The following is a 12,433-nucleotide window of genomic DNA, read 5'->3' on the forward strand; positions in this document are numbered from 1 at the left end:
ACTTTTTAAAAATCCCTTACTCCGCGCAAGTCAATACTACGTAAGAAGAATTTAAAATTTCTTGTTCGTATGGATTTAATTATTTATAAAAGCCATGTGAAGTGATTGAGTATGGGAATTGGACTTTTACAAGGGCACGAGAAACTGTTTTATAAACAGATACATTCTTTATTGGTTCAACAACCCTTTGTTGAATGGCCAGCTCTCAAATTGATACCGCACACATTGACGGGCCTGCTAATTTCTTAAGTAAACTTTGTGGGTCTTGTTTCTACAAATCGAATTTCAACCAAAGAGTGCGAAGTGTGGAATGATGACAAGAAAGCTGATTCAGTTTTCGGGCCACTTGAAATGTGTCCCTAAGTGAGGCATATTAATCTGTTATTGAACGCATTCGTTTGCATTCAGACAGTGACTACAAAAAGTTGCCTGTTATTTCAAAAAGATAAATAAAACGACGTGCAACTTTTACGATGCCATATTTTGACCTTGCAATGGGTATTTAGTGTCTTGTAGTGCAGTTTTAATAGTATAAACATATGTTTAAATAATTGAAATGCAATATTTTAAAAATCTGACTAGTTTGAAAAGTTGTATTCAGCTATCTCGGGAAGCTTGAGCATAGAATATACTTAGCTCTTGTAGTATATCCAAAATAGAAAAAAAATAATTAAAAATGCATGCCTAAATTGCAGAATATTGTTTCAATAGAATTTAATGCGCCAATCAACGTCGTTTTGCTGAGATGAGATGAATGGTTTGAGTCCACGCCAAATATCTGTGAGATTTCAGAAGTGCTCCGCTGCGGTCACACTGCAGCGGTGAGATACAATCCCTCGGAAGCGAATTCGTTTACCGTACCGTATCGAAAAAGATATATTCTCTCTCGAAAACCCGAAGCGAGCGGACGTGCAGCGCGTGCCGCGTAGATACAGATACACAGCCCATAGATACAATTTCCCTTGGCTCGTTTCGTAGGTGGTGTGTATTGCAGCAGAAGCATCAGCGAACGAGCAAAAGAGTCTCTGCGTGTGAGAGCGTTTCGGTGAAAATTCAATAAAACAAAGAGCCAAGTGAAAATCGGTTCAAATCGCCAATTGCCCAGCGATTCAAGAGGAATATCAGAGGGATAAGAACAGGCATTAGGAAATAGTGTGTGTTGTTCGGTGTACTGCAGATTGAAAAACCGCTGCGCGCGTGTGTGCTTTGTTTGAGTGTGATTCGCCCGATGCGTTTTGCCTAATATCAATAAGAAGTGCAAAAAATACAACTTTGTCTGCTGGAAAAGTATCTAAACCCAATTATTCGCCGAAGAGCATTCGTTTTAATTCGATTGACACAGCGAGTGGGCGAGAGGGAGAGGGGCGACTTGAGCGAGGTAATATAACTGTGCAAATGGTGGTGGAGCTGTGAGCAGCAGCAACAACAACAAATGTAGCGCCGCCGCTCAGATCTCTTCGCCGCTTTGCTTTTGCGCAGAGAACCTCGGCGAATTGCTGCGAATTCGCCGCAGCTGTGTGTTTGGAAACACCTTGCTCCAATATTTTAACACCCCCCGCCCGCCGCCCCATCGTCGGAAATATCCGATTTTGCACGACCATCGCTGTTTCAGTCTCAGTTTCGGTTCGCTTCGTGCGCTTTCTGCTGCCCTGCAGCGGAAAATTCAACGAAAAATCACTGGGCAGCTTGCAGAAACTCCCAAAAAAAAGGAAACGGAGGAGCAGCGAAAAGGAAAACCGAAAACGGGTTGCGATTCTTGCACTTACCAATGCTGGTTGGCTGCGTTCCGCACGCGATTTCCTCTGTTGCTGCATTTTCATCCAAATTTAATCCCAAGACAACGACAACAAGAAGAACGGGTAAAACCAGGAGAACGGCAAGAAGAAGAGCCCCAGCACAAGGTGAAGAAGAAGAGCCAGCTCCAACATTGTCGCCGCGACGTCAGAGTCGCTGCAGCGTCGCAGCTTCATCAGCTAGCCATGAACTACAACTACAACAACAGCTACAACTACAACTACATCTGCAGCACCACCAGCCCCAACAACAACAGCAACCACAGAAGCAGAAACAACGAAGGCAGAGAACAGGTTTGTACACACAAAAAATTTGGTTATTTCTAAGATGCCCCTTTGGTTATTCGGCTTTAACAATTGGACCTAAGCTCTAAGCGGTGCCTAACGGTTCATTTTGAAATGTATCTATTAGATGGCAGAAAACTGCATCTTTTAATATTAACCTTATGTCAGTTTTATGAATTCAATGGTTTCTTATTCAGTATTAGTTGTTTCAAAATCAATGAGGTTTTTGTAATTGAAAACAATTTTCAGAAACTAGCTCTTGCTCTTATTTGTCTAAAAAGTATTAGTTGAATTTTTCCTTTCAACAGGCAACATGAAATTGTATCTTCTTGAATTCTACAATGTTTCATAGTTTTGCATGTTTTTTATTTCACAACTTCAGTTAGGATTTTATTGGGTTTAAGATGTTATGGAACATTATGATTTGGTTTTTCTCAGTGCACCGACTCGCCGTCGTTGCTCTCCACTCGCTCGCTTATTCATAACTTTTTTGGTTATAGATTTTTGTCACCCCAACCCCTAAAACTGGCGACCCAACCTCATCCGATGTCCCCCTCCGCTCGTCCCCTCGGCACACCCCCCACGTAGCGCCATCGTCCTTCAGTTGCTCACATGCTCGACTGTTTCAGTTTTTCAATTATTAATGGTGGCCATTAGTGCGCGCGCCGTTCGACCGCCCCGCCCCCTTTGGATGGCCGCCCCTTTGCGGGTGTCGTGTAGACGGTTTTTTTTCCTTATCGGACAAATTGTGTTTGTCTGAAAAGTTCAATGAGGTGCGCACTGCAATTGCTCTAGCCCCACACCCTTGCGCCTTTTTCCCTGACCAGCCGTCATATTTATGCTATCGACACATAGATAAAAATCATGTTGGTGCCGATGTACATTACATGCATGGCTTTTCCAGATATCAGATACCAGAATGCCGATTGAGCAGCCCGCAGCACGGCGGAAATGTATTGCATTAGGGGAATTACTCCGGGACGGAACGAGACGCAACTCCGGAGTTGTTGATTAATTCAGCTCGAGGTGCGTGTGGGCTTGGAATGGGTAGTTGGGTAGCTGGGTAGTTGCTTGCCTGTTGTCTCGTTGTTTGCCCGATGTGAAAATTCTCTATTTATATTTATTGCTCAGTTCGTTGCTCTGGGGCGAGATAAGAAATGCCTCTGAGTCATTCGGGTGAATAAGGATTTACGTATTTCGCAGGAAGCTTTGTGCGAAAGTTGACAAACGGACGATAAGTTGTGAAAGGTATGTAGCTGTTGGGTTTTGCGACGAGGCAGATGTGTCACCTAAACAGGGGTAAAGCAGCGATAAAAGTGTCATAAATATACTCAGACCTACTACTAGCCTCTGCTCCAATTAACTTGGGTGGGATGAAATGGGCACCTTTAAACATTGATCATCCAGATAAAACAGGGCGAGCAAACATAGCGTCTATTCTAATCTTAATTCACTAGGTTTATTATATCTAAATAAGATAACAGCCTTGAATCTAAACATTATTTCATTCGGGTTGTATGCATGCAGATAACTCAAGAATGCAAATATTATTAGCCGTGTATATAGGCTTTACCTTTTTTAAAGAGTCTGTTTCGCGTCCTGATGACTAACTCGAATGAACTCTTCCTAACTCTTCCTGTAAAAAGCTTCTTAAGTTATAAATAGGGGATTTGACTGATTTAGATGTTTTTGATAATTAATGGCAGCACTGGAGACTGGTTTATTTCCCTAACGAGTAGTTAAATAAGAATTCTGGCATTATCGATCAATTAGTGCAAAGTGTGTTCTCCTTAATTGTTTAGCTCCCCTTATAGAAGCCCACGTGGGGTTAAGAATATGCCTGTGTTATTATCCCATCTAAGTCGCACTTAACTCCCTAACTCCGTAACTCCCAACGGCCACCCTTAGAACACTTAGAAGCCCAGTGCACATGTGTCCATAATAGACCGTGGCATGAGCCAAGGCCATCATTTACCCAGGGCCAGACGACCAGACCACCTGAAAAACCAATAAAGTCATTTCACACACATTAACCTAACCGAAATGGAGAGGGCATCACGCAACCGCTATGGGTACAGAGTCCATTTGATAATTGCAAGGAGGTGTATTTGGTTTTTGGACCATGCGCATCTTTCAGACTCTTTGTCAAGCTCCACAATCAACTCCCGGCCAAAATCCACCCCATCCCAGCCCATTCGCACCCGGCAAACACATGCGAAACGCTGCTCGGTCACATATGTTGCCCAAAGTGATTATTTTCACTAAAAATAAACGAAATTAATGATTGATGAAGTGAGACAAGGGAGCGGACGCATCCATTGCATTCCATTCACATTCGCACTCGCCCCTCCGGAAAACTTTGAACGACCGTCAACACCAGCAGGCAACCCCAGACGCAGTTTTCCAATTTCCATTCCGATTCGGGTTCGGATTCGGGTTCGACATTGCCCGCCATCCTAGAACCAGTTCCCAATGAGAACAACAAGAAAACAAAGAGCATGGCATACGTAATGAGAAATAAGCCGTCACATAAAAGAAAAGTGTCTTTTAATTGAAACCAGGTGAAGGAGATGGCTTGGACCAAGGCAATCGCAATCGGAATCAGAATCGGGGCGGCCTGTGTGCCTCGCAGTCTCTTTGTGCCCATGCCGCTGTCGCAACCAGACGGAAATCATAAAAATGTTGCATAAAAATATTTTTTATGTGTGCTGCTGCTGCTGCTTCAGCTTCTGCTTGTGCTGCTATAGCGTCTGCGTCTTTTGGCCTGGTGAAAATAATAATAAAATTTTTTTTTTTTTTTTTTTGGATATATTAATTTAAAACTGTCCTTCGCGGACAATCATTAAATTTGATGACTAAACTTAACGGTAGAGAATTAATTGATTACATAAATTGTTGCGAAACTATACAATAACTGTCGATATTGTATGTATGAAGTATATAATAATGTATGTGTATAATTTAATTTAATTTGCGTGTCTAATCCCAGAGAGGTCCAAAGGGTGTGATCGGTGCAGCCTCCTGGTGCGTTGACTGGTGTCCATCAGGTCTTGTGCCAGGTTGTTTGGGTGGTCTTGAAGCCTCTGCATGTGCCGTGCCGCACATTTCGTTTATATTTACTTGACAAGTTTTTGCACTGCGTCGGGACGTCTCCGTCTTCTTCTGTCTTTGTGTCTGTGCCAGGGATACACTCGAAAAAATAGTAAATTTCCCTATTTGAACATATTGATTTTGCAACACATTTTATTTGATTTCAAGTCGAAGTTATTGTATAGTCCCAGAATTTGGACACACTCGCTGGAAAACTTTGATTCCGCGTTCGGGCGCCACTTATGTTGAACTCGTTACTATTTTCACTTGATTCTTCTAAGTGAGCTGTATGCTATCTATTTTCGATCCCTTATAAGAACAATAGCACCTATTTCGAGTGTCTTCTTTCTCCGAGTGTGGAGCTCCTGCTTTCTGGTCGGGACCAGTGTCTTGGGTTGCCCGTTTGCCATTTTCGGCGGAGCTATGCAACGGCGCTCCACGTCATCAACAACATCATCAGTGTGTGGCGGGGACGGGGACTTGGGCTTGGGCTTGGGCTGTGTGGCCTGTTTTATAGTCCAAACGTGATAGCGAAATGTGCCCGTCTTCTGGCTCCTCCCGATGCCTCCTGCCCGCGGGAGCACCCTCCTGCTGTGCATTTTCGTGCAATTCGAGGCTGGAGCTGTGGGTCTTGGCAGTTTCCTTGGGAGGGGTGCGCCTCGGAAAAATAAATTAATGGAAAACATGCAAACATAAATTCTCTTTAGCTGTCAGGTGTTTCACATTTTAAACGTAAATTATAAATAAGCAAAGTAAAATTATAATTCCGCCTAAATGTTTTATTTGCCACCGTCTGCTGTCATTCCGCCACCGCCTTCGCCCCCCTTCCCCCTTATTTTCCGGTTTGGACATATTTTTCTTCTTGTGGCACATTTCTTTTGTGGCATTTTCATTCGCTGTGTGTTTGGGAGAATTAATTTTATTCAAATTAATGACGAAGCTTATAATTGGCCCCGTTTTTTTGGTCTCAGGTCTCTTCATTTTTAAATAAAGACACTCCACTCTGTGGATGGCAACATAGTCATCTCTGGCAACAGCTCCACCTCCATCTCCACCTCCGTTTCCCTCGTCATCGTCATCTTCATATCCAGCATCTCTGGGGGAAGGGGATGCTCTGGCTTTTTAAGAGCATTTGACATGACTTGGGCTTCATTTTCCATTCGATGCGCCGCCGCCTCCACTTTGATTATGACGTGAAGTTGGCCAAGTGCAAATACTTTGCTGGTACTTTTTAATTAACTTAATTAGCATAGATGATGGGCTAAGAGCAGCGCTTACACAACATCAAAATTGCATTATGCCTCACAAGCTGGTCCGCTGGTAGCTTGGCGTTCGTTCCGGGGAATCCCCCCATTTTGATTTAGATTCTTTCGAGCATGCTGAATTTCTGAAAACCTTTATGACATAATAAATGACACATGGCCTGGCGACTTGAGGCGGTAGCTGGGCAAAGCTTTTCATTCCTTCAGCCTACTCAAGTTATGTGAATGTAACTTTCATGAAGTAAGGAAGCTAGGTGTACTCTCTTATAATCGATTTTGTAAGGTACGGAAGTAGGTAAAATCACACACGTTAGGATGAAATGTACTTCATGATTACATTCGAGAAAATACAAAGTTTGTTTAGGGCAGTTTATAACATCTTGTAGAAAGGTTCAGTAAAAAATAATAAAGTTATTTGAGTTATTCTGAACAAATTACTCGCATTCCCATTCTTTGAAAACAAACGACACTAAATTAACTAAAAAATTCCACGAATAGACACTTCTGCAGTGCCAATCAAATTGATGGATTTGGATTGGAGTTTTGCTCTGACCATCTCTCCGAACCATGAAAGTGACCAATTAAGTTTCCATCAATGGAAAATTCTCATCTTGCTAGCAAAGCATGCATGCGATATGGGGATTACAGTGCCGAACTGGAGGTCTCCACGCACATGCCAAGAATCCGAAAATCCGAAACCTCCTCAAGTGGTTTTTCTCTAGTAGAGTTTCCCCTTGCTGGAGGCGCTAAATGCAGGAAAAGATTATAACGGAGAAAATGCTGGCAATGGCGATGCGATGGGGGCGATGCAGACATTCTTGGGAACACACATAAATCGATGCTTATAAATTGGGGCCTAATTTTTTTATAGCGCGTGATTTTTGATTTACGCATCTTTGGAAGTTTTATTTCGATTGGAGTGTCGGTTTCCCAGCGCCCATATTTATTTTTATTGCTTTTTAATGCGCCGCCGAGGAAGTTTTATTTATATGTATACGAGCAACTGTTTTGGTGCGTGTTGGAAGGCCTAACAATGAATCTTGTGGGATTATTTGTGTACGCCAGTGCTGGGGTGAAGCTTTATTTTAAATTCAAATTCGCCACCACCTTATATCATATTTACTTGGCTCAGCCAGCTTGTTTGTGCTTTATAATAATAAAATATTCCACTCTTGTCTCCGTCCCCACAGGACACGCAGCAGCATCAGCATCCGCAGCCACATCAGCAACCAATGCAGGCGGCACTGAGGACGGCGAGCCTTAGCTCCAGCTCCAACGCCAGCAGCTCCACGTCCACATCCAAGACGAGAGCAGGAATAACGTCGTTAATCTATTTACCGCCTTTCTGCTATCCATGTAAGCATGTGCCTGCGGCCGGCACCACGACTCGGAGTCGAAGCCAGACTTTGAGCCATGGCAGCGGGAGTTGCCAGGACAGCAGCTGCTGTTGTCCGCCCGGCTGGGAACATAAAAATTATGATAAACATGCTTCAGCGGCGACGTTGACACCAGCAACGGCGGCAGTAGGAGCAGCAGGAGCAGGAGGAACAACAACTGCAACGGCAAGCATCATCACCACAACAGGACCCGCAGCGGCAACAATGTCCTCCTCGTGGTCTGGTGAATTCCTGCTGCCGGGTATTCAGTTACCCGTGGCCGCAGCGGGGCATAGCTGCGCCGATCTCCGGCAGACGTCGCAATTAGTTATGCCCACTGTTGCTAGCGGGGATGTGGTGGAAGTGGACGCAGAAGGCGGCGTCTTGGAATGCGGCAAGCGATGCTGGCGACGTGAGCGAATCCGGCGCGAAGGACCAAGTCATGCGTCTGCGGCGTCGCTGGCCCAGGTAAATCCAATCAGCACAAGCAACAGCACCAGCATCAGCACTAGCCCAGCAACAACAATAGATGGAGCATCGGGAGCAGGAGCGGTGGTTCCGACGACCGCTCACAATTCGCAAACAACGACAAAAACAACGGCAAGGGGCACAACTGGTGCTGCATTGCCGCATGATGAAGAGAATGAGAATGATGAATGTAGGTGCTTTAACTATAACGGTGATATTAGTCTGGATCGGCGGGGCGAGGCCGCGGAACTTTCCGGCATTACGTGGCTGATGTTCTTGTGGCAGCATCTGCTGCCGGGCAACGGAAACAACACCCCCAAACTCATCCGCGCCCACACCCACACCCACGAATCCAGCTTCCCAGCGGGGACGACAACGAAAACAGCAAGGAGCAGGAGCTGCGCCATGACGTCGACAAAAAGTTGGCTGGGACCACTGCTAATGCTGCTCTTGGCCACGTCCGTCAGCGGCTGGGGCGGTCGACAAGATGGTGAGTAGCGAGCCCCCGTCGATAAGTAGCGCTATGATAAGAATTTATAATTTCACTTGGCGCGCCAAGAAAGTGCCGCAGCAACTTTGGGTCCCAGGACCCCAATATCCTTCCCCCAAACCCCAATTTCATTTAATTTTTGTGGCATAATTTGTACTCGCAACAGAGCGACAGCTGGCGGCTCATCCCCCTCCCTCCTCCCGCATCCCATTCGAGTCGCCCCATCCACACCCAGGGCCACCCCCTCTTTTGGTCATGCTCAATTGAATCCATAAGTAGTTTGTGACCGCAGATCTGCGTTGGTATAATGCGTTTCAACTGTTTCTCCGTGAACGAATTCACCCAGAAAAAAAACAAAAACAACGAAAAAACAGCACAGAACAGAGCAGAGCAGAAAAACAATGAAAACAACAAGCAACAGCCGCTCCGGCAACAGCAACATGCAATGGCAAATTGTACGGAAATTGCCCGAAACAAACAGCCAGCAACCGCCGACCACCGACCACCGACCACCGACCGACCGCTGACCATAATTCACTCAAGTTAGACAAAAGCATTTTGGTTGCCCCGCCCCTAATCCTCCACCTCCCCCGCCGCCCTCACGGACTACGCCATCACAGCTGTCCCTGCCCCTCTGCGAGGCGAAAGTCCAACATCCTACATCCAGACCGAGGCACAAAAACGCAAATGAGTCTCGCAGGCAGAAGCGTCATGCTCTTTGAGCCCGACATAGCCGAGCTGGAATAAGTGTTTGTCTGTTCGCTAGGGGTGCGTATTGCCAGTCAATAGGGGTGGTCCAGTAATGTGCCTGGGCTCCCCTAAATGTACCCCTGCCCTGGCCGTAGGTCTATCCCTAAGCACACCGACTACCACTTCTTCCCAAGCGCCCAACGAACGAGCTCTTCAAATTGCGCACACCCATAAGTGTGGGCAACATAATTGGGTTAAGGAGTTGTTAGCGCGTTGAAGTTGTCATTATAGATCATCGTGAATGGATAAGATAAGTGCACGCTGCTGCGATAGGAAATTGCTTGTCATAACAGGAACCACAAATGACGGAGTGGTGCATAATTAAAATCGTGTTAAATATTCCCGCTGTCAATCTTAATTGAATACTGGGGGAAAAGTAATGGCCGATAATTTCGATTCTGAATCGGAATTATTACTTTCAAATGTGGCAGGACACAAAAGCCATTTCAGGAGTTGTAGACTTTAGGTCCTTTAAAATACGATACCATAAAGACAGCTGTAATAGAATGAATATTGTACAAATCTACATGATACACCCTTTTATCCCACGCAAATCAAATTACATTTTAGAGCTAGGCACTTCCAATGAAAGATTTCGGTTCCGTGGCGCTTGTCCCAGTTCCTGCATCTTGTTTAGCACGTGTATGTGTCGGAAAAGTCGCCTCGGATACCTTCGCTCCCTTCCGCAGATGTCACAGATCCCCGAGATTTATTTTGATTAATGCACCTGATTACTGTCGCTTTATGGGGATCCATTGTGAGGAGCAACTCTTTGAGCATATGTATTTTATTTCGTGCTTTCCCCATTTCCCTTTGTTGTTGCCTAAGCTTCCTCATTCCCCATCCCGGCATCCGAATGCTGACTCCCCCGCTCCGTGCGTTTCTTGCTGAGCAACTCTAATCCAAATGAAAAACACACCGAAAATATATCTGAAAAGCCCCGTGCCCGCTTTTCGCGTCCGTCATTTCAACTGTCTATACGCATTTGTACGCTTGTCTGTCAGTCGGTCGTGGTCTATGTCGTATATTTGCTTTCAGCTTGTATTTACTTAAGCTTGTCCTGCAGCATATTTTTCAGGGGTAGCGAATTAAGGGCGGAGGGCAACGACGCGTCGTTGCCTTCGACATTTGTGCTGCGGCAGCAACAATGGCCCTGCTCGCTGCGGCACTCAGGCAAAAGTATTGAATCATGTAGGAAAATTATTCACGGTACTTGAAATTGGCGAAACAATTATTCGTCGGCGGGGGGTGGTTTTCGGGCTTCGAATTTCGAGTTTCGGCTTTTGGGTTTTCGGGACCACGTTCCGGGTTCGCTCCCGGTTCCGGAGCCCCGTGACTCCCGGACTTTCGTTCGGGGCGGTGGCTGCCCGGCAAAGTATGCTACACTTTTCGCACAACAGGCAGCCCGCTGTGCGTATGGGCCGCATTATGACAGCCAGGCGAATGCGAGTGCGGCCCGTAAAAAGCACAAGTCATTGGACAGCACACACACACACACACACACATATACGAGTGCTCATATATTGTGTAAGTGTATGGCTATAGCCAGATAGTCGGAGGTCTGAGCAGCGGCTCAGTTGGGGCTCAGAGTTCAGAGCGCTGCGCTGATCCTGCGCATGAGTTCCTTTTGTTTGCCGCAAATGTAAAAACAAAAAGCAGAAAAAGCTGAAAAAGTGGAATCAACAAGGAACAAGTAGAATAAAAGAAAGGAAAGGAATAATAAAATAAAATGTGTATCGCTGTAAGTACGGCCTGTGAGTGTGAGTGTGCCACCGTGTTGCCCTGCCGTTGTAGTTCTTGCTGTTACTGCACTTAAAGAAAAGGGTTGCAGCTAAAAAGCATGTTTTCAAATTCACAGATACTTTTACATGGAATTAAACATTAGAATATTGATCATATTTATAAGCACACATTTGCTTTGATGTCCTTGTCTAGGGATTATTATTGACAATATATGTATGTCTTGAAAAGAATGTAGAAACATATTTGAAAAAAATATCAAAAGAGAATGAAATAGTCCAAGGTTAATCCATTGGCCATTTATAATAGATTTTTTAAGATTTTTGAATATAGTTAGACTAGTTTAACAGCAGTAACATAAACTTTAGTAATTGAAATTAGAAAATAATTTTTTTTATTAAAATTAGCAAATATATCTAGCTATATTTCCACTCAATGTTTCCTTAGTGTTTTTTTTTTGCCTGCACATAGACTCTGTGCCTTGGGTTGTGTTTCTGTTTCTGTTTCTGGCTCGGGTGCGCACATTCGTCTCTCCTTGCGAGTTTTCTGTATTTGAATGCGTAGCCCGAACTCGGACCGTCCTCCAGCTCCATCTCCATCTCCATCTGCGCCTTGCCAGTTCCGAGTTGGCCTCACCCACCGCCCATCGGCATCAGGACTGGCATCTCCATCTCCGCTACCGCCATCGTCTCCGCTCCTGTTCCTGTTCCCGTTCCCGTTCCTTTTCCCGGTTCTGGCCACCACCCTTATCCCAACTTGCAGCTCCCTGCTGCCGCTGCCGCCGCTGCCACTGCCAATCGTGCCCAAACATTAAGCTATATGTGTGGCTCAGAGGGTGGTTTTACCATTTTCTATATGTATCCGTGTGCGGGTCTATACCCATTGTATGGGATATAGTACTTATTGCCTGTGTGTGCGAGTGTGGCATGCCGTTAGCGAACTTTCCGTTTACGTTTCTTTCTCTATACTTTGGCTTCGCCTTTCCCATTTCTCTTTGCCGTTCAGTTCAGTTTAGGTCCCTTTTTTAATATTCACAATTGCCATTTCGGTAGTTTTGCTGCCACTGTGCGAATGTGAGAGTGTGTGTGTTTGTGCGTATCTGTGTGCGACATTATTATTATTACGAGCAGTTTTTGGTTGCCTGGCTTGTTCAACTTATTTATGCGCCTGCCCACCCCT

The 12,433-nt window shown here is 45.2% G+C and overlaps 1 protein-coding gene across 5 annotated transcripts in view; it reads left to right on the forward strand.

Annotated features, from left to right (window-relative positions):
- The first annotated feature begins 864 nt into the window (after positions 1-864).
- Positions 865-12,433, forward strand: part of LOC6614375 — a 29,169-nt gene continuing 17,600 nt past the window's right edge. For 2 of the 5 annotated variants that reach the window (XM_032720800.1, XM_032720801.1), the window contains exons 1-2: positions 872-2,087; positions 7,621-8,764. In XM_032720800.1, coding sequence (XP_032576691.1) covers positions 1,980-2,087; positions 7,621-8,764 — 1,252 coding nt within the window. In that variant the 5' untranslated portion in view covers positions 872-1,979. Of the gene's footprint in view, positions 2,088-7,620; positions 8,765-12,433 lie in introns of all 5 variants that reach the window. The other 3 variants (XM_032720802.1, XM_032720803.1, XM_032720804.1) reach the window with 2 other exon arrangements.

Source organism: Drosophila sechellia, chromosome 3R (assembly GCF_004382195.2).
Source record: "Drosophila sechellia strain sech25 chromosome 3R, ASM438219v1, whole genome shotgun sequence".
In the NCBI taxonomy this organism is placed as follows: domain Eukaryota; kingdom Metazoa; phylum Arthropoda; class Insecta; order Diptera; family Drosophilidae; genus Drosophila; species Drosophila sechellia.